Genomic DNA, 22,118 nt, shown 5'->3' with positions numbered 1-22,118 from the left:
TGTGTGGATTCCCTTTGTTTCCATTTCTTCCCATCCATTCTTCATTGGAACTACCAAGCTTCAAGACAGATAAGTATCGCCCGTCATCACCCCTACCTGCTAATGCAACTGTGCTTACTGTAATTCTCAGGAAATTGATTGAATGTGTGAGTGCATCAGTATTGTTTGTATGAGACATATTTCTAATAAAAGACATCTATTTTAACCACAACAGCCTCGAATCCTTTACTGGTAACCCTTGGTGGGATCAGGACCGTGGTATAAATTGGCAAGAACCCATTTATAAATTGCCAATTGCTGTAAATAAAGCAATTCGGCTAACAATTTTTGTAATATAAGTAACATTGCACATCCCTTAATTATTCTCTTAAACAAAAGACTTCTTAATTTTAGAATTTCTTTGCTTTCTGAACCCTAAATTAACTGAATTTGATAAAGTTTGAGTCCAGCCCCCCCCCATCTTCCTATATGTAGGGCCTGTGGAAATTCTGTTTCACTGTATCTAAGGACATGTGCATGCACCCAAAAGCTTATACCTTGAATAGAGCTTTATTCATCTTAAAGGTGCCACTGGACTCAAACTTTGTTCTACTGCTTCAGACCAACACTGCTACCCACCTGAAGTTGATGAGTTCTTTATGCTAGGAGGTGGGATTTTTCCAACTATGACTCCATATTTTGTGTTTATACAGTCTTTACGCATCTTTAGCCTGCTAATAAATTCCATTAGCAGACATTTGTGAACATACAATACAGCAGGGACCTCTTCCCTCTTACTGTATATGCAGTGTAAAGGTTTCCCTTGCTCGAAAGCCAGTCGAATCTGACTATAGGGATGCAGTGCTCATCTCCGTTTCCAAGCCGAACAGCCAGCGCTGTCCAGAGACATTTCCATGGTCATGTGGCTGGCATGACTAGACGCCAAGGCACACAGAACGCTGCTACCTTCCCACCGAAGCGGTACCTATTTATTTACTTGCAATTTCTTGCTTTCGAACTGCTAAGTTGGCAGGAGCTGGGACCAGAGACAGGAGCTCACTCCGTCTTCCGGCGCTCAGGTCTCGAATTGCTGAACTACCAACCTTCCAGTCTGCAGTTCAGCATCTTAACCACTTGAGCCACTGCAGTGACTCAATATGCAGTGACCTCTTATTAAATACATCTCTCAGTGGAATGGCACAGGTAACAGCCAGCAAGGGAGATCACAGAAGCAACTAAAGATGCAGAAAAGCAGTCCTGTATGCTTCCTTAAGGACAAGGGGGGGGTAATTGTGGGCTACAGACATATGTGATTTCACTGTTGCACAATAACAAGCTGCAGATGGGGGAAATTCCTCTCTGGCATGCATTCATACAGAATCATTTTTCTGCAACCCCATTTACTTCCCCCCTCAATTCCCCTTGCCAGAAAATACAGCTTTTTTGCCATTTTACTCTGCTAAGAGACATATATATATAGAAATAAAACAAAGATCTTCAAACATGGCACCTAGAATCACTTACTTGCAGGCTAAGAAATTGCATGACTTTTTAAACGCCCAACAAATACTACAATCAAGTGAGGGCAAAAATTCCTGAAACATTTGTGAATTTTTGACAAAACACAAATTGGGAGAAATTGATGACATTTTGGAACACCCAAAGATTTGCAGCAAACTTGTGAAACTTCAGAAATAAGGTATTTAAAATGTGAGGCTATTTCCTCGCCAGCATCGTCCCCTGGCGTTACTTCCCCAGGACACAAAACAGGGCACAGGGTTATACCACCCAACACCTCCCTTTCTTTCTTGGAACAGCAATCAGTATGGCACACTCTTCCTTTCTACTCCTCCCTGGTCTGGTTGTACAGCCATCATTTTTGCTTCCTCCCCATCCCCCACCAATCACCCCAGACCAATCCCCTTTACCCCACCCCTATGGCCTGAGCCATTATCTGGAACACCATTTCACCCAATCTCCTCCTCCATCTTTGCTGGCCATCCCATTTTTCTCTCACTGGCCAGTTCCTGGGAGACCTTCATACAGGCTTTCCCTGCTTGGCTCTCCCAGGTTCTTGCATGGCTGGACTCCTTCCATGCCCCACCCAGGCTATCAAGGCTGACCCTCTGCTGGCTGCCTCCACACTTGCTGGCTGGCTTGATGGCAGAGGCTCACTCTTCCCTATCATTTTCTTTGCTGTCTGAGCACCAAAAGAGGATATCATCAGCTGACGCCCAAAGCTCTGAGACCCAGGAAGGAGATGGCAAGGCCCATGCCCAGCTGCTGCAGCGACCTGCTTCCCAGAGTCCCATCCTGGGAGTTCTGGCTGAGCCAATGGTGGCTCCTTGAGGTCTAAGGGAAATAGGTGGGCCCCGCTCAGCTCCTGGAGCTTTGCCACAGGCATCTCATCAGAGGACGGGCCAGGCATTTAAAAAACTCTGGCAATGTGGATTTGATTTTTTGGAAATTTGGGCAAATTAAACCAGTCTCCAGGTAGATACTACAAGTCAAATTTCAGATTCATTAGGCTTGATTTATGATGAATAGAATCTTCAGATTTTATAATGACAAAAAGTTGAAAAAGTAACATGCCTTAAAAATGTACACACTGGAGCCTATGACTGTTAGGTGGATCTGTAACTAGTTGACAGATCGCACCCAAAGAGTGCTTGTGAATGGTTCCTCATCTTCTTGGAGAGGAGTGACAAGTGGAGTGCCTCAAGGATCTGTCCTGGGACCTGTTTTGTTCAACATCTTTATTGATGATTTGGATGAAGGGATAGAAGGAATGCTTATTAAATTTGCAGATGATTCTAAATTGGGAGGGGTAGCAAATATGGTAGAAGACAGAGTCAGGATACAGGATGATCCGGACAGGCTGGAAAACTGAGCTAAAACAAAAAAAAAATGAATTTCAATGGGGATAAATGTAACGTTCCGTATTTAGGTAGGAAAAATCAAATGCACAATTAAAGGTTGGGGGAGACTTCTCTTGGCAGTAGTATGTGCAAAAAGGATCTAGGGGTCTTAGTAGACTATACACTGAACATGAGTCAGCAATGTGATGTGGTTACTAAAAAGGTCAATGCCATTTTGGACTATATCACAGATCACAGGAAAGAGTTTTCAGCTAAACATTAGGAAGAGCTCTATGACTCACTGTTCCTCAGTGGAACAGGCTTCCTTGGGAAGTGGTGGGCTCTCCTTCTTTGGAGGTTTTCAAACAGAGGCTAGATGGCCATCTGACAGCAATGCTGATTGTGTGAACTTAGGAAGATCGTGAGAGGGAAGGCAGGAAGGGTTGCCTTAGTGCTTAGTTCTTGCGGCCCTTTCTTGCACATCCAGGGAAATACTGATTGCCACTTTGGGGTCAGGAAGTGATTTTTCTCCAGGCCAATTTGGCCAGGGATCCTGCAGGGTTTTTCCCCCCCATCTTCTGGGCATGGAACAGCTGTCACTGCAGGTATGGAGGGGGAGGTATTTGTGAATTTCCTGCACTGTGCAGGGGGTTGGACTAGATAAACCTGGAGATCCCTTCAAACTCTATGATTCTATGATTCTAAGTGTTGTTTAACCATTTGCTGATTGTCACTTCAAACAATCCTGAGCATCCATTTTCCCACCATTTACCATAGGATGGTAAAAAGAATGGAAAGCCCTTAGAGGAGAGACTAATCCAATTCTTCTTCCCTACTTTACTTACAGTTCCTCTGCTTGCAATCCTTAAAGCAGGAAATATCATTGGAGAAAGAGGAGCAAGACAATGATACCTAATGAACCAATTCACTGTGCAGGGGGTTGGACTAGATAAACCTGGAGATCCCTTCAAACTCTATGATTCTATGATTCTGTTGTTTAACCATTTGCTGATTGTCACTTCAAACAATCCTGAGCATCCATTTTCCCACCTTTTATCTTAGGATGGTAAAAAGAATGGAAAGCCCTACTTTACTTACAGTTCATCTGCTTGCAATCCTTAAAGCAGGAAAGATCATTGGAGGAAGAGGAGCAAGACAATGATACCTAATGAACCAATTCCCCCACAGAGATCCTATATTTGCCTTTGCGGAAGCCTCTTTGACATGGCTGTCAGAGGTCTATCTGGCTTCCACTCAATGTTAAACCAGTCCAAGCAGGTACCCTGGAAAGGTAACTTAGTCACCCCACCTTAGGGGTGATTCCGCACTAGACCTTAAATCCTGGTTCAATCCTGTCCCTGAACTTACATTCTATACTACACTCAAGTTCTCCCCTGTAATTATCCCATGGGGGTTTTTTTGTTTCCACATTACACTGAGGTCACCCAGGTTTCACCCCACACTTGAGAGCCAGTTTGGTGTAGTGGTTAAGTGTGCAGACTCTAATCTGGGAGAACCGGGTTTGATTCCCCATTCTTCCACTTGCACCTGCTGGATGACCTTGGGCAAGCCATAGTTTTTGCACAGCTGTTCTCGAAAAAGAACAGTTTCTGTCAGAGCTCTCTCAGTCCCACCTACCTCACAGGGTGTCTGTTGTGGGGAGGGGAAGAGAAAGAAGTTTGTAAGCCACTCTGAGACTCCTCTGGGTAGTGAAGGGCGGGGTATAAATCCAATCTCTCCTCTTCTTCTTCTTGTCCTGGGATATGGATGCTGTTATAACCAGGGATAAATGCAAAGTTGAACTCTGATAAAACCAGGGATGAGATCCAAGTGTGGAAAGGACCTAGGTTGACTTAAGAACTTAAGAACCACCCTGCTAGATCAGACTGGTGGTCCATCTAGTCCAGCATCCTGTCTCACACAGTGGCCAACGAAGTTATCTGGACAGCCAACAACAGGACATAGAGGCCAGGTCCTTCCCCTCATGTTGCCTCCTGGAACTGGGATTCAGAGGCTGGCTGCCTCTAAACATGGAGGTCACCTTTAATCACCATGGCTAGTAGTCACTGATAGACTTACCCTCCATGAATCTGGCTAATCTCCTTTTAAAGCTGTCTATGCCTGTGGCCATCCCATCACTACATCCTCTGGCAGCAAATTCCACATTCCTTTTGTTCGTCCTAAATATACTAGCCACCAACTTCAGTGGATGCCTTCGAGTTCTAGTATTTCAGGAGAAGGAGAAAAAGTTCTGTCAACTATCTCTAACCATTGCATAATTTTATACACTTTTATCATGTCCCCCATTAGTTATCTCAGTCCCGGACTCTTTAGTCTATCCTTATAGGAAAGGTGCTCCAGCCCCCTAATTATCTTGGTTGCCCTCTTCTGTACTTTTTCCAGTTCTGCAATGTCCTTTTTGAGATAAATTGACCAGAACTGTACACAGTATTCCAAATGAGGCCAAACCATTGATCTATACAATGCTGGCTGTTTTATTCTCAATCCCTTTCCTAATAATCTGTAACCCAGGCCTCGGAAAGTAGGGTAAATTCAAGGCTTAGGGCCTCCTTTCTTAAAGCTCCCTTTCCCACTCACACACCTTGGCTTAAGCAAAGCAACTATTTATTACATCCAGGAAAAAACTATTTTGTACACAGGGCATGGTACTCCCCACCCCCCAAATCCTTTCCCTTCCCAAACCAAGTCCAGTAGTCAGTGTCCCAGAAGTACTGTTTACTTGTTGAAGCTGGTCCAGCTGCAGTCCCTAAGAAGCAGGCCTCTCATGGGAAGGAAAGTTCTCAGGGCTTCCCTCCTCACCATCCAAGAGAAGAAATCAGCTTCAGTTCAAAGATAGATGGTCTGGGGGCTAACCTCCTCCAAAAGAGATTTCCATAAAGGAAGTGCCAGACAAAAACTTATTCAGCTGAGGCCTTTCTGCATTCCAGTCACCTTCAGCTGAGGCCTTTCAGCACTCCAGTCATTGGAAAGACAAACAACTAGGCCTCATACCCCACACCCTCACTAGTTTTTTTCCCCTTTCAGCGACTACTCCCAATATGCAAATTAAGTAGTTTCATTGCTCTGCCCAACAGCCTATATCCCCAAAACTCTACATTTCTTCCCCCCAGTCAAAATTTGGCCATCCCAGCCAACTATATTATATGGAAACTGTGCTGCATGTCTAAACTGCATCAACCCATGCCCAAACTCTAGTAACAAATGTTTTCAATGGTTGAACAGATACATAACGTGAAACCCCAGGTTTATCATAAGATGGAGAGCGAGGTGACCTCAGCTGACACCGTTGGTCAGGAGACGGTTTGTTGTAAGGACATCTGGACCAAGGTTTGTTCCATGACCTGGGTTTTGAAGGTCTGCTTGAGAATACCTCTAAATTGCAAGAGGTCTTGGTGCTCTTATCAAGTTCCTGGAGGACAGTATCCTTAGTGGAGCTGAATAATCCTTCTCCTTCAAAGGGAAGGTTCTCCACGTATGATTTTGTGTCCTGTTGGAGGGCGGTAGAGCGCAACCAAGAGTGCAGGCATAGAATAATAGCTGAGGTGAGGGTTTTGGCTGAGATGTCTAATGTGTGCCCGGCTGAATTTAATCTTGTTTTGCCAGTAGCATTCCCTCTTTCTGTATGCGCCTAGCCTGGCAGGCCATATCCTCAGGTAAGGATGAAAGGAATTCAGAAAGTGTATTTCTATCTGCCCATACAGGCTGTATAATTAGAAGTTTTGATGCCTAAAGTGCCTGCAGAGTAGAATGTGCGACCCATCAATTCTAGCTTCTTTCCCTCTTGGTCAGGAGGTGTGGAATGGGTACACCTTCCCTTAAAGGAGGATGTGACCACGACTGAATTAGGCTTGGGGTGCATGAAAAGGAATTCTGCCCCGCTTCTTGGATTTTATACATATTGTTTATTCTCCGAGATGAAATGGGAGAAGAAGCTGGGTGAGACCATGGGGTCTTGGAAGCCTGGAGCAGGACTGAAATCATTGGTAGAGCAATAGCTGTTGATGAGTCCATTTGTACTATATCCAAAATTGTATTGATAAAGGGGGGGGGGGGTTGCACTGTGGATAGGTTTAGTGTGTGAGCATGCATTTGATGGAAGTCACCATAGGACTTTGGGTGTTCTGATGGAGATATAGGGATGTTGTCTGTCACTTTGGGTGTCAGTGATAGATCGGTATTGGAGTTGTGATCTGATTCTTCATCCCCCAATTCATGGGCAGAATTGTTGGATGGCTCCCCAGAGTCAGACGGGTCCAAAGAATGCATTGGCGTTGGGACTCTCGGCACAGGTAACATCGATACTGAAGTAGAGGGTTTGGGTTTTGCTGCATGCTTGTGAGGCCAATCTGTCAGTGGTGGTGGTCTTGGCAAGGTTGCTTCTGGTTTCGGAGTGGGGTCTTGGTACCGAGACAGGCAGGAAGAGGTGGACTGTTGGTCCCAATCCATTGGTGCTCAACCTGAAAGCCAGGGGACAGCAGTTGAAAGTGGTTGGCTTCATACAGATACTGCCATTGTCTCTGATTCCATGAGATAGGGGATGGAGAAGGAGGCTGGAAGCTCGGAGATCAATCCTGATGATGAAGAAGTGATGGTGGGAAGCATGTGGAGAAGCAGGATGAAAGGATCTAGTATTCTAGCCTTCGTTATTGTTTTGGATGCTTTTGGCACTGGAGGAAAGGGAACTTTGAGTTTCCATCTAATGGTCAGAATCAGAGACCCATATACATTGCGTCAGAGGCAACTCCACTCTCATGAAGGACTGGCTCTGGATGGGTGAGTCAAGTAATTTAAGAGGAGTGGCTGAAGGCTCTGACACATGGTGTGGTGTTGGATTAGCCTTGAGTGGAGAATGGGCTTCTCTGCATTCTTCTTGCGCTTCTTCCCCTTTTCCGGTTTGCACTCCTTATGCTCCCTGTGTTTCTTAGCAGGAGTAGGGTTGTCCGATTCAGTGGCTGGGACCAGGCATTTCGGCACCGGTTGATCAGCATCAGAAGGAGTCAATACTGGTGACATGGCCACTGTCGATGTTGAGGCAGGGGTCGACATTGATGCATGGCCAGAGTTCTCATGCAATGACGCCATCAGGGGTGAATGTGCCGACTCAAGGAGTGCAGTTTTGAGTCTGGCTGCTCAATTTTTTCTTGTCTGGAAAACTGCGAACAGTGTCTGCAGGATTCTACGTGGTGGGCTTCCCCAAGGCAAAGCAGGAAAAGTGAAGGTCCGTTGGGGGGGGGGTGCTATCATGCTACTGCACTTTAGACACTGCTTGAAAAAAAAGAACAATTGGCCATAGGCTGGGAGGTGTCAAGGAGAAGGCTCAGGTGCGCTGAATAAAGTCACCAACCCTATAGAAAAACATTGTCCATTTTAGGTCCAAAGGAAAATGTCCAAGAAAGGTTTGAAGAGAAAAAGAGTAGTTACCGACCGAAGCAAGGAGAGAGATCCGAACAACGTGGTGGACAGAAGAAAACTGGCGGAATCCTCGTGCCCTTCCCTGTAGGCATGCGCGGTGGAGCCCCATGCATATGACACAGGGTAAGGGCATGAAAAATCCCTTTCAGCTTTCTATGCTACTTGGGATTGGCACAGGCACACTATATGTGTGATGCACAAAAAACACAAAGAAGATCCAGGTGTTCAGGAGAACATGTCTCCCAGAATCCACCCATGACCCCCACTTTTTTTCATAGAGGCTTGTGAGAGACACATTCTTGGGCTCTGAAGGTATTAAATGCCTTCAGAGCTTACTTCCAGGTCTGGTGGGCCACCTGGAAATTAGCCCCAAAGTCATTTAAATGCCATCAGAACCCACCACCGGTCTGCAGCCCCACCCAAGACAGCTCCGAAGGCACTTAAATGCCTTTGGAGCTTACTTTCGGGTTGGGCCGCCTAGCTGGAAGTGAGCTCCAAATGCATTTAAATACCTTTGGAACCCACCTCTGGGTCGGGCCAGCCTGACTGAGCTCTAAGAGTGAGCTCCAAAGGCCTTAATAGGCCTTCAGATCTCACTCTGGGAGCTCAGTCGAGTCGGGCGGCCCAACTCCACTGAGCTCCTGGAGTGGGAGCTGAAGGTTTGTATTGTCCTTATATGCCCTTACATGGGCAGGCCCTCTTGGCCTGCTCATATAAGGGCATATATTTAAATGCCTTTGGAGCTCACTTGGGTGGGGCAATGGCATTTAAATGTCTTCAGGGCTCACTTCCTTGTGGTTCCATTCTACCACCTCCCAAACTCACCAACTGGTTTAACAGAAATGTTTGTGTAAGTTCATGGTTCGTTTAATCAAACAAACCATGAGCCCCAACGAACCACCATTTTCCAGTTTGTATCTACCCCTAATTATTAATAATAATAATTTCATTTTTATACTGCTTCTGTTCGGCTAAGTGCTTTAAGCAGTTTACAACAATGAACAATTACATCAATTAAAACAGGTACATAAATTATATCAATTAAAATAAATACAAAAGTAATATAATAAATATCCAGTAACATAGAATCACATAAAATAATACAAATACATAAAACCAGTCTGATCCCCTCTCTAAAATCATGGGAACCTCTGCGAGAAACATTAAAAATTACCCACAAGTCAACCATACTTCACAGTAAGAAGATATTATGAAACAAAAGCATGCCAGAATAATTCTGCCTTACAGAGTCTCCAAAATAACATCAGTTCCTGTTGTGCATAACCATACATAGAGCAGGTTGTAGTAGTCTAATTGAGAGGTGACCACTGCATAGATCGATGTTGGCAAAGTTGGACTGAGATATATATGTGAAAAGTTGTCGGGCCCAATGAAGACAGAAAAATACCACTGTAGCCACCATGGATACCTGTTTATTCATAAAAAACACAGGATCAAGCCAAACCCACAAACTCTTCATGTCATTCACAGTACAAAGCTGGACTCTATCAAGTGATGGCAGTGACAAATTCCCCACAGCTAGTGTTTCCCAGCCACATGACCTCCATTTTCACAGATCTAACTTTAGCCAGGTACTCCTTAGCCATTCCACTCCAGCATCCAGACATTGGGCCAGGGAGGAGATATCAGCTTCTGGTTGCTTGTAAAGCAGGAGGTAGAGCTCGGTGTCTTCAGTGCACTGATGACATCCAACCCCAAACCTCCTGACAACATCCCTGTGGGACCCCACAATTTAGTTCCTGCCAGAATGAAACCTTTTCCCCAGTGACCACACTCATCAAGCGTCCATGAAGGAAGGAGGAAAACCACTGTAAAGCAGTGCCTCTTACACCCAAGTGAGGTTAGGTGGTCAACCAGGACCAAGTGGTCAATTGTGTCGAACGCTGTTGACAAATCCAATAAAATCAGCAGCACATACCTACCCTTATCCAACTGAAACCATATGTTATCAGCCAAGGCTATTAAAGCAGTCTCAGTCCCATAGCCCGACCTGAAGCCCGACCTGAAGCCAGACTGGAATGGATTAAGTGCTGGCTGATTGGCCATTGCCCTTTCAATCTCTTTACCCAGGAAAGGCAAATTCGACACTGGGCAGTCATTTGCTATTTCCCCTTTATCTAAGGAAGGCTTTTTCAACAAAGTTCTTGCAACAGCCCCCTTGCAGGATCTAGGGAACCGACAATCTGCAAGAGAAGAATTAATGATTACTCACAGAGGGCACCCTACTACATCATGTCACAATTTAACTAGCTAAGAGGAGCAGGGGTCAAATGAGCAGGTGATAGACCCTACAACCATCAGGGTCCTGTCAACATCTGTGGAGGTAAGAGGACTGAAGGAGTCCAAAAATAGACCTGACGGTGCAAACGGAGTCACTAGTATGCTACTGACAACTAACGTGGCAGCCAGGTCAGAATGAAGCATAGAGACTTTATCCACAAAGTTGTAAATAAGTCACAGCTAATGGCCTAATCATTTAACACCTAAGACTCCATTAAAGGAGTAGTTAGTTGTTGGATCAATCTAAACAAACAGGCTGGATGTGAACTAGCAGACATGATGGAGGCAGTAAGGTAATTCTTCTTTGCCACCTTCCCCACCACTTCATAGGCTCTGAAACATATGTTCAAAGCTTCATCATGACTCTGGCACCACTTACGCTCTAGCCATCTTAACAACCTCTTCATCTCTTCTCATTGTACCATGGAGCCACTGAAGATCGAGGGAATCAGGGAGCAATTCTACTGAAGGTCTCTTGAACGTCCTTGTTCCGGGACTTGGTGAGCTTATCGAGCAAACTGCCAGCCCAGAGATATCCCACAGAGCATTCCAGAATCCAACAGGATCTATAAGTCTGAAGCTCACTGACAGGGGCAGCTATCTTCAATTTGACCGTAACGAGGAAGTGATCTGATCATGGCACAGGTTCACAAGTGATCAAAGACTCCAGATTAATCCCTGCACAAAATATTAAATCTAGCTTGTGGCCAGCTTCATGGATGGGAGCTGACACAACCAGGGAGAGACCTAATGTTGCCATGGCAGCCATGAAGTCTGAGACTGTCCCAGACAAGGCAGTTTCCTCATGTAGAAGTCCCTCAGGACCACTGACCTGGAGAACCACAGCACCTAGTAGGCAACAGCCTCTGACAACCTCAGTGGAGTATCAGCTGGTGAGCTGCACAGACAGTACACCGCAAAACACCCAGATGGACAGAGAAATGAATTAAGAAAAGGGACACGTAATGCGACAGGGCATGAGAAAGAGGTTATCACAGTTCTCTCTCCTTATTCTTTTCACTTACTGAAACCAAAAACCTTCTTGAAAAGACCAATGCAGTGTAATAAAGAAAACTCCATGCAAGTATTTTCCATCTTTGGATGGCTGATTTTGATATTATTAAGTATATCTATATATGGGTCTCTCAAAACTCAGATTGATAATGGTATCATAATGCTGCCAAATTGAACTCACTCCAGAAATTATTAGGGGAGAATTTAGCTCATTACCTAAATTTTTCTTTTTACCATTTATTGGGTTTTTATACTGTTATAAGTATAAACACATTTCCATTTAAAACTTTTAATAATTTAAGGAATTTCCATTTGTGATCTGATTTTCACAACAATAAAATACCTATTTATTCAATTATTTGTTCATATCCACATCTGAAAATCAAGTTTATACCTGTATAGATGATAGCACACATATGACTACTCTCCCCCTCACAATAAAAAGATCTCATGATCCAGTGGCAAAAACCCCATCATCTTATTTCATATTTCCCAAAAAGGTATTAACAAATAAATCCAGATTAATTTTTAATTTAATTCCCTGCTGTGGTGGAATGGCCTGCCCTCCAAGGTTTCCCCAACACCTGGAGAGGCTTTTCTTTCTCTCTTGGGTAACCACTGCCACCACCTGACCTTTGTAAGGAATTGCCCACTGGGAGGATCAGGACTCCCCTTCCAAGTTCTGAAGCCTTGCCTCTGTGTCTCCCGCTGCCCAGCACCAGGTCACCATGGGGACAGTTTACTGCCTTGTGCACCACTGGAGTAATAGCCACTTGCCAACTGACTACCTTCCTCCTGGCATTCCCTTTAAAATAGTGAGTGGTGGAAGTCTATGTGGTACAGAGAACCACTACCAGCATCAAAAGTTATAAAGCATTCGTTTAAGAGAAAATGTTCACAAGCATACTTTTAAGCACAGCACCAGTTTGAGCAAGAGACTAAAAATAAATGGGTAAAACACCATTTCTCTGTCCCTCTCTCTATACATGCCCTATCAGATGTTAAAATATAGGACAGGCTTCTTACCTTAGGTTTTTATAGATTTCTACAGAGTTACCATTACCTTGCAGCTTTCTCCAGCTCTTCAGGCCAGCACATGGTAATGGCTGCCTCCTCCAGACCTCAGTTAACAGTTCTGTCTGCTCTGATGGACTCAGCACCAAAGAGCTTCCTCCTCGCTTCCCTGAGTTTTATCTTCTCTCTTTCCCCCACCCACTGACCAGGTCAACCCGAGTCAAAGAGGCTTTTCCTGGAGATCTCCAGTTCCTTCCTTCCTGAAGTCTCTCTAGTCTTAATTCCTCCCAATCTCTGTTCCCTGCTTGGGGAGGAGGGGGCAGGAGAGCTTGACCATCCCATTGTCTAGACCTATTAGCATTTGTATGAAGATAGGCTGAAGTAAGTCTGGAAAGCAACTGAACTGACTTCTCCCCTTCCTGCCTGTTCTCTGCCTAGAGAGGGAAAAAACCTTTTAAAACTCAGAGTGAAGGTTTTGCTCATTTCAAACCTCTAAAGAAAAAAATGCATTTCTTCACACCTGCACTAAAGGGACTGAGATGTGAAGGCAAACTAATAAACCATAATTAAAAATCTGGAGACTTTGCTGTATGCAACATTTGTTCCAAGCAGAGACACAGATTAAAAAATGAGAGTGGCATTATCCAGAGCTGGCTCCAAAAGCAGTTTAGAACTAGCATCACATGGGATGGAGAGATCCGGAAATTTTACATCTCTACTTGGGAGTACTCCTGGATGCCTCCTTAACAATGGAGGCCCAGGTAGCAGCCACTGCTAGGTCAGCCTTTTACTATCTTTGGCTGATTAGGCAGTTGGTTCCCTTCCTTGACCGCAATGGCCTGACAATAGTGATCCATGGGATGGTCACCTTGAGACTAGAGTACTGTAACACTCTCTACATGGGACTGCCCTTGTCACAAATTTGGAAGCTGCAGCTGGTACAGAATGCAGTGGCCAAGCTCCTAATGGGTCTTTCCCAGATGGGAGCACATCCGGCCTGTGCTGAAGACAGTGAGAAAACATCATGCAGTGCAAGGGGGGAAAGGGCAACCTCACAGAGTCCAGCTAAATGTGCACCAATTTCAAAAGTCTTAAAGGCTTGGTGACAAAAAAAAGGAAAAATGTGTTCCTATTTATCTGGAAAAACAAGGTTTGTCTAAAGGCAAGAATACTGGAGCTACAGAAAAAAGCTTCCTGTCTCCACAGCAGAACAGAAAGACACATCATCCCCCCCCCCTTTTCATGCCAAAAAAAGGTAGAAGGTTGGTACGGGGAGGGGAGAGCACCTCACATATCTTTAGGAGCTTTTACATTCTCCGTGGCAGGCCTGTGCATGCACAGTACCCATATGTGACTACAATGTGACCATGATGATTAACTGGATTCTGTGAAAGAAGTATCACAAACCACACAATGACGCTGGATATGATTCAGAAGGACCAAACAAGGACCTGTCAGAGGGTGCATGGAAAAGTGCCTATGAAAATCAGATATGGAATGGAGATCCATAGGTTCATCACAGAATGAACCCATGGGGGAGCAGAAAAAGGTAACCAAGGTTGGTGAAGTTTAGTCAACCCACTTATAAGCAACAAAAAGTGCCAAAATTCCTATTAGGAGCTAACACATCAAAAGACTCATGGTGGCATTTTTTGGATAGTTAAACAGGATGAACAGGCACCAGAGAGGGATCCTGTTTGACTTCACCTCAAAAAGGGGTTTGAAATCCTCCAGATGCAGGAAAGGAGACTGAAGTGGCAGAATGAGGTCATATATCCATTCAAGGACAGTAGTACTATCAAATACAGCAGTGGAAACCAGAGCTTGTGCACACAAGGACAGAGCTAAAATTTGGGAAGGTATCTCCTTATGCATCAAATTAGATTTTTCAGACAGGGGTTCTAATTACTCCTATGAATCTCATGTGATGAAGACACTGAGCATACAGATGGAACAGATAATTTCAAATTCAAGAACCTATGAAACTGATGGAGCCTTGAAAGGATGGAGGGAGCCTCTGATGGGCCCCTAGGGAGCTTGAGTGTTGGTGTCCGCCAAGATCTTTTCCCAAAGAGTCACAGTGAGATGTGAGATGCATGCCTTGGGGTAAACTGCTGACAGATAAAGACTCCTCCAGGAAGATGAGACACAGACTAGTTGTCAGGGGCATTTTAGTGCTGCAGCTGGTGCATTTTTTAAACAGAGCCTTCTGGGCCACCCCAGCCAAATAGTAACCTAACAAAATTATTTCCAGCTTATCTAAGAAATCATTTCTGCATTGTCTTCTTTAAAGGTGAAGAGTCAGACAACAGCAAGAGATCCTCTCTCTGTAGTGGCAGAGAACTGAGGGACTGGGTGCTGGGCCTTCCCAATCACATGACAAAAGGGGAGAAAAGACAGATGGCAGGGGAGAAACTTCTCCACAGACAGCTTGCACCTGTGTAGTGCCCCAATGTGGCACAGAAGTAATGACCATGACCTTACTATTCTACAAATAGATTGATTGGCTTGCATATATAGTATAAGGTAAAGGTAAAGGTTTCCCTTGCTCGAAAGCCAGTCAACTCCGACTCTAGGGGGCAGTGCTCATCTCTATTTCCAAGTCGAAGACCCAGCACTGTCCGAAGATGTTTCTGTGGTCACGTGGCCAGCATGACTAAATGCTGAGGAACACAGAATGTTGTTACCTTTCCACCGAAGCGGTACCTATTTATCTACTTGCAATTTCTTGCTTTCAAGGTTGGCAGGATCTGGGGCCAGAGATGGGAGTTCACTTCGTCACACAGCACTAGGGTCTCAAACTGCCGAGCTACTGACCTTCCGGTCTGCAGGTCAGCATCTTAACCTCTGAGCCATTGTGGCTCCATATATAGTATAGTCAGAAGCAATTCAGTACATAACTGCATGAGCACTCTGGAAATGCTAAATCTTTGGCAGTTAGGCAAATATTTACATTCACTTTTACACTCAAATTATTTTATGCTCAGGTGACCCTGGAGCTGTCAGGTTCCCAGTCAAATCACTCTCCACACACACTTTCTATAAGGAAAGGTTTATTTAGAGATTTGAGATGTTCATGGGTTCAAACCCTTTGTCAGGACTGGGGTACAAAGGCGGGAAAACAGAATATAGTTACAATCCCAACATTCCATTCATACACGTCATCTCTACTACAAAGACCATGAGAGATATACGGTCCATCACTAGCCAACCACAGACTCTACTTCAAGGACATCTCCCGTGTGAAACAATGTCTCTTGAGGTGCCATGGGAAGATTTACCAAAGCTGGCCTCACTAAACTACAGGCACTCACTCACTTGTCTCTTGAGGTGCCATGGGAAGAATTACCAAAGCTGGCCTCTCTAAACTCAGGCACTCACTCCCTCCCCCCAGGAATGAAATGGCAGGCGAGGGCAAGCAATAAGAATGTAAGAATAACAAATGGTTAGGAGCAGGGAGTAGACAGGATACACAGGGCATGATTACATTGAGCTGAAACTTATCAGGTGTGACTACACTAGGTCGAAATACATCAGATAACAGTTGTTCAAAATGCCTGAGTCTGACAGGAGCACAATTCCACCTAAGTGAACAAATCTTTATACATTATTTATTGTTTATTTAGAAAATTTATATACTGCCTCACCGGAGACCTGCTCTGGGCAGCTCACAAAATAATACGATAAAATTATAAAAACAACAACACAAACAATAAAAACAGCCATTAAAAACAGGCTACAAGAACAGGTCATTAAAACAAACCAGGATATAAAATTGTACCAATTGAAAAAGAAATTAATCAAGCAGTCTTAAGACTAGAAGCAGGCCATATAAAAACTACTTTAAAAGGTAGACTCTTATTTGAAAGTCTGGGTATAAAGAAGTGTTTTGGCCTAGCCCATAAAAGGGGGTAGAGCACATACCAGGTGAGTTGCCACCATTCATAAGGTGCAATGCCAACACTGAAAAGTCCCATCTCTGTTTAACATCCACCTGACCTCTACAGGCAGTGACATAAAAAGAAGTGATGGAGAAGATCTTAACTGTCAGGCTGGACCACTCTGTAGTAGTGTCAGCAAGCTGCCAATGTTTTGTTTTCCTCCTTCTATATGCGTTTGCGTGTTTTCACTTTCCACTGTAGACCTGTTGATGCGCTTAATTGCTTAGCTGCCGAAACGTTTATATCTCTCAAGGCCACAGGTGGTTGCTGCTGCTCGTTAGTTGCTTGGAGGAGAAAGAGATAACGTGTGCTGCCTAGAAGCGTCTGCTCCCAGGCCCGATGGCGCACGTGGAAACTCCCGCAATTGGGCCTCAGTGGTTTGAATGTACTATAACATGCCATGCTCTTTGCTCCCCCCCTCATTCCGAACAGTGATCCTGTCTATGCACCTATAGCTTCAAATAAAGTAAAACCTTTCTACAAGTGTGTACTTCGTTGATGCTGTGGGGAAGTCTGACAAGTAGGCCATAAAATGCACATTGAATTGTAGTCATGTAGAACTTTACCTGATGGCTCCTGCTCTCTTGCTAAACACTGTTGGGAGGGGATGATTTGACAAATGTTTGTAAGGTAAACAAAGGTTCAAAATAATAAAAGGAACAAGAGCAGCTAGGATGGGGAATTTATGATGAAAGTTGGCCAGTTAAGTACTCAGTTATGTCTGTTCCCATCTCCAATCGAAATTTGCAAAGAAGCAGGGGCAGTAAGAAATTCATTATATATGACTACAATATGCTGTGTAGTTGTCTCCTAACCTACAACCAAATGATCTGAATATTGTTGTTTACTGTCACTGAGTTGCATTATTATTAACCAGCAACTTTTCCAGACCCCATTCACTGAACAAAGTGCAGAGAATCAGAAGAGTCATCTCAAATGAACAGAGACACTGCAATGCTCTTTCAATGCTATGGAACAGACATACAACTTTACGGCACTTACCCTGTTGACTTGCTTAGCGACTGAAACATCTGTGAGGAAAGGAAACAAAAAATTAGAGACTTTTGGAAAGTCCTGAGACTATTTTCAAGAACTCTGGTAAATCTGCACAATCCTTGTACCACTTCTGACACCACATAAATGTCTAATGAAACAGAACATCGTTGTTTTTCTTATCCTATAGCCTTATTTTCAGAATAATATTTAAACCATTTTTAAGCATGAAAATTTGGTCCACAGATTAACCAATCTACTAATATGTACCAGACTTTATCAATCCCTTGATTATCTGTGCTTTCTACTGTCAAAAAGTTTCTTCCCTACTGCCACTGAAGAATACAAAACCAAGTCTTTGGTATGGCACATTACACTCCCTTATCAGTAAGTAATACTAACTAAACAAAATTCAGGATCTTAAAAACCTAAGATCCAACAATCATGTTAATTGTGTCTCGAGATGAAAATTTTCTGGAAACTTTGGAATGGGGTGGAATCTTTCAGTTTTGTTTTCCTCCCCCCAGAAAAAAGATTATAAGATTATGCATGGGAAAGAGCAGGTAGAGAAAGAGGTAATTTTCTCCCTTTCTCACAATATAAGAACCCATGGGCATTCCATGAAATTGCTGAGCGGCCGGGTTAGAACAGATAAAAGGAAGTACTTCTTCACCCAAAGTGTGATTAACACATGGAATTCACTGCCACAGGAGGTGGTGGCGGCTACAAGAATGGACAGCTTCAAGAGAAAATTACATAAGCATATGGAGCAGAGGTCCATCGGTGGCTATTAGCCACAAGGTATAGATAGGGACTCTGGGGCAAGTGGTGCTCTGTTCTTGGTGCTTGGGGAGGTCAATAGTGGGAGGGCTTCTAGTGTCCTGGCCCCACTGCTGGACCTCCTGATGGCACCTGGTATTTTTGGCCACTGTGTGACAGAGTGTTGGACTGGATGGGCCATTGGCCTAATCCAACATTGACTTCTCTTATGTTCTTAAAAGTGGAAACAGATGCAAAATTTACTTTACTTTTAAAATATAAATATTTACAATATTTACTTTACAAACCCAAACTTCTTTATAACTCAGCATTTAAAATTGTGCTTTTTGACATATTTAAGGAATTGAAACATATCTTAATTTGACCTGTGCTGAGAGATGGTTAGGGAATGTGACCCTGTTAATTCTCATGGACTCCTCGGCAGCTTTTGACACCATTGATCATGGTTTATTCTGGACCACCTTTCGGGGTTGGGACTGAGAAGCACTGTTCAACAGTGGTTTCAATCCTACTGTCATGCCTGCCCCTGCTGATGTCATGCCTGCCTTTGCTGAACAGGCTCCTGAGGACAGTACTGCAGCAGAAAGGCAAAGACTGGATCCTGTAGCTGAAAGCTATCTAAGTGGTGAGGAGGATAGAGCCTCCCAGGGAACACCTGCAAGGGATCAGTCTCTGCTGCAGCCCAGTAATTCATCATCAGACTCGCCTCCACCTGTAACCAGGCTCAGGAATGTAAGAAGACAACAGCTGAGAGAGCGAAGGCAGAATGCACGCATGCGTGCCAGAAGATCTCTTAGCCCTGATTACTGACAGAATCCTGTCCTCACTCCTGGCTAGCTAATGAGTTGATTAGCTAGCACTGTATATATGCAAGTCTGTTGCCAGCAGTCATTTGTGCTGGCAATGTCATTTGTTCAGGACCTGAATCCTTGCATCTCTGCTCCAGACCTTGTGGAATTCTTCTCGGCTTGATCCTTGGCTTTTGACCTTCGGCTTTGTTGACCCTGCGTTCATCTCTGACTCCTCTGGTATTGTTGTGATTTATGGACTTGAAACTTTGGTATGTCTGACCCTGCTTTTGGACTGTGATTTAAACCTGCTTGAACCTTGCTACCTGGTTTGCCCGGCTTGACCTCGGACTGTTCCTGGACTTTTGCTTGCTTGTGTCACGCCCCCTGGTCCTGCCGTGACACCTACCTTGAAGACAGGTTTCAGAGTGTAGTGCTGAAGGAATGCTGCTCCACCTCTGGGACCCCGGGTTTTATATTGTACCCCCATGCTTTTCAACATGCCTTTCCCACTGGGAAAGGTCATCTGGAGACTTGGGCTGAGTTACCACCAACATGCAGATAACACTCAGCTCTATCTCACACTTCCAGAAGATCCCAGGGAAGTTACAGAAACCATGAACAGGTAGCCTGGAGGGAGCTTTGGAACAGATGTGAGCTAACTGAATCTTAATCTCAACAAAACAGAGGAGCTACTGGTGGGGGAAAGGACCCAGGAATTGGGATAACTCCTGTTCTGGATGAGGTTCCATTCCCCATAAAGGAATAGATTCATAGCTTGGGGTGCTGCTGGACCTAGGTCTCCTGTTGGACAAACAGGTGGCAGCAGTGGCCAGGGATGCCTTTCATCAGCCTTGGATGGTGAGCTAGCTGCATCCCTTCCTGGGTGGGAAAGATCATGTCACTGTGATATATGCCCTGGTAATATCTAGATCAAACTATTGTAATGTGCTCTGCACAGAGAAGCCCTTGAAGACTGTCTGGAAGCCTCAGTTGGTACAGAATGGTGTGACCAGAATGTTAAATGAAATGGGATGTAGTGGCCTATATACTATGGGGCCAACAGACCTGAAGGACAACCTTCTCCCATATGGATCCACTTATCTACTCAGGTCACCTTCAGAGGCTAGGCAGGTGGCAACCTGAGAAAGGGCCCTCTTAGTTGTGGCACCAAAACTTTGGAACTTCCTCTTCAAGGAGATTCATCTGTTTCCACTATTGTCTTGTGCCAAAGGGTGAAGATCAGTTCTATTTTGTTTGGCAAACCCCAAACCTTTCTTACTCCCTTGTCTTTTTATGTGTGTCTGCTATTTATGTGTTTTTATTGAATGGCTTAAATATTTTATGCATACTCTATTTTAAATGTTGAAACATTTGCTGCCTTGGGGATCTGGCGCTGGAAAGCGCCATCAAGTTACAGCAACCCTGTACAGTTTTTCAAGGCAAGAGGCATTCAGAGGTGGTTTGCCAATTTGCTGCCTCCACGTCATGCTCCTGGCATTCCTTGGAGGTCTCCCATCCAAATACTAGCCCGGGTTGACCCTGCCTAGCTTCCAAGATCTGACAAGACTGGGCTAGCCTGGGCCTTGGAGATCTACTGGGATAGAAAGGAGACATAGAAATAAATAAAGGAAATAAACTTTGTATAAGAAAAACTGCAAATATACCCAATACTTGAGAATGAGCTGCAAATTATCTGTACCCGGTGCTATCAGAGCACTTGTTTCTTTCATATTTGCCATCTTAGAGATGGGGAGGAAAAACTGGAAACAAATTCTGCAGTAAGTAAGCAAAAGAACGTATTACTTGGACAGAAACTCTCTCATACTCTCACAGCTCGGCTGGAGCCTATCAGGACAGAGGCCGAGAAAAGGGGGCCGTCACACAGTCACAAAGCAACAAAACTGCCCAGAAGGAGCTGCTGCGGAGCCAAGCCAAAAACAAAAAGACACCTACAGCACAGAATCAAAGGAGAGGAGATCCACTGGGAGATCGACAAGGAACCGGCAGGGTGCCTGTTAGGTATTCACCTCCCCCCAATACTATGTGGCCCTAGTTAGAATTGGTAATTTGCAATGTAAACCGCTCAGAGAACCTTCGGGATTAGAGCGGTATAAGAAATCAAAAGTATAAATAAATAAATAAATGCATCACCTTATACTTACCTACATTGAACCATTTGTCATACTGTCACCCACTCACCCAATTTGTGGAGATCCTCCTGGAACAACTCACAGTCAGCCTTGGTTCACCATCCTGAATAATTTTACATTGCCTGCAAACCTGGCCACTATAAGACACCCAGTTCCAGATCATTTATGAATGAATGAAATAGCACTGGCCCCTTGTGGGATTCCGCTGCTAGCAGCTTACTCACCTCCTTTGTGAGAACTGTCCATTTATTTCTACTCTTTGCTTCCTGTTATTTAACCAATTTTTAATCCATAAGAGGACCCATCCTCTTATCACATGACTGCTTAAGTTTATTCAGGAGTCTTTGAGGAGGTACCTTATCCAAAGACTTTTACAGTTCAAGTATATAATATCAATTGGGTCACTGTTATGTAGCTGTTTTTCACTTTCTCAAAGAATTTCAAAAAGTTGATGAGGCAGGATTTTCCTCTGCAGAAACCATGCTGATTTTCCCCTCAGTAGGCTTTGCTCATTTACATGCCTAATAATTCAATAGGTAGGATTGCCAGCAGTGCTCCCCAAAGTTTCCCCATTTTTCCAGTGGAAATATTAAGAAAGTCTTCAGGCTTTTTCATGTTGTCCATCTGGAATGAGTGCAATGCTTTGTAAGACATTTTTTCTTACTGAAAAAGGGAAAATATTTCATAGGAGGGTTTTTCCCCCCAGTACTATCCCAAATTGCCCAATTTTTCTATGGGAAAAATTGAAAAAAAAGGTTAACATTTTCACTGAGGGTATCCACTACCAGTCCAAGGTTTCTTTCCCTGAGTCTCACCAAGTTCAAACCCCATTAGTATATACTTGAAGTTGGGATTTTTTGTTTC

General features: G+C 44.2%; 1 protein-coding gene across 1 annotated transcript in view; it reads right to left on the bottom strand.

Annotated features, from left to right (window-relative positions):
• The window catches only part of PDE10A (phosphodiesterase 10A), a 158,784-nt gene that overhangs the window by 87,585 nt on the left and 49,081 nt on the right, over positions 1–22,118 (bottom strand). Inside the window, exon 4 of the mRNA XM_015421576.1 lies at positions 17,543–17,571. Coding sequence (XP_015277062.1) covers positions 17,543–17,571 — 29 coding nt within the window. The remainder of the gene's footprint in view (positions 1–17,542; positions 17,572–22,118) is intronic.

Source organism: Gekko japonicus, unplaced genomic scaffold (genome assembly GCF_001447785.1).
Source record: "Gekko japonicus isolate JY-2015 unplaced genomic scaffold, Gekko_japonicus_V1.1 scaffold1496, whole genome shotgun sequence".
Lineage (NCBI taxonomy): Eukaryota > Metazoa > Chordata > Lepidosauria > Squamata > Gekkonidae > Gekko > Gekko japonicus.
The sequence above is the reverse complement of the archived record's forward strand: the minus strand, read 5'-3'. Positions and strand labels throughout refer to the sequence as shown.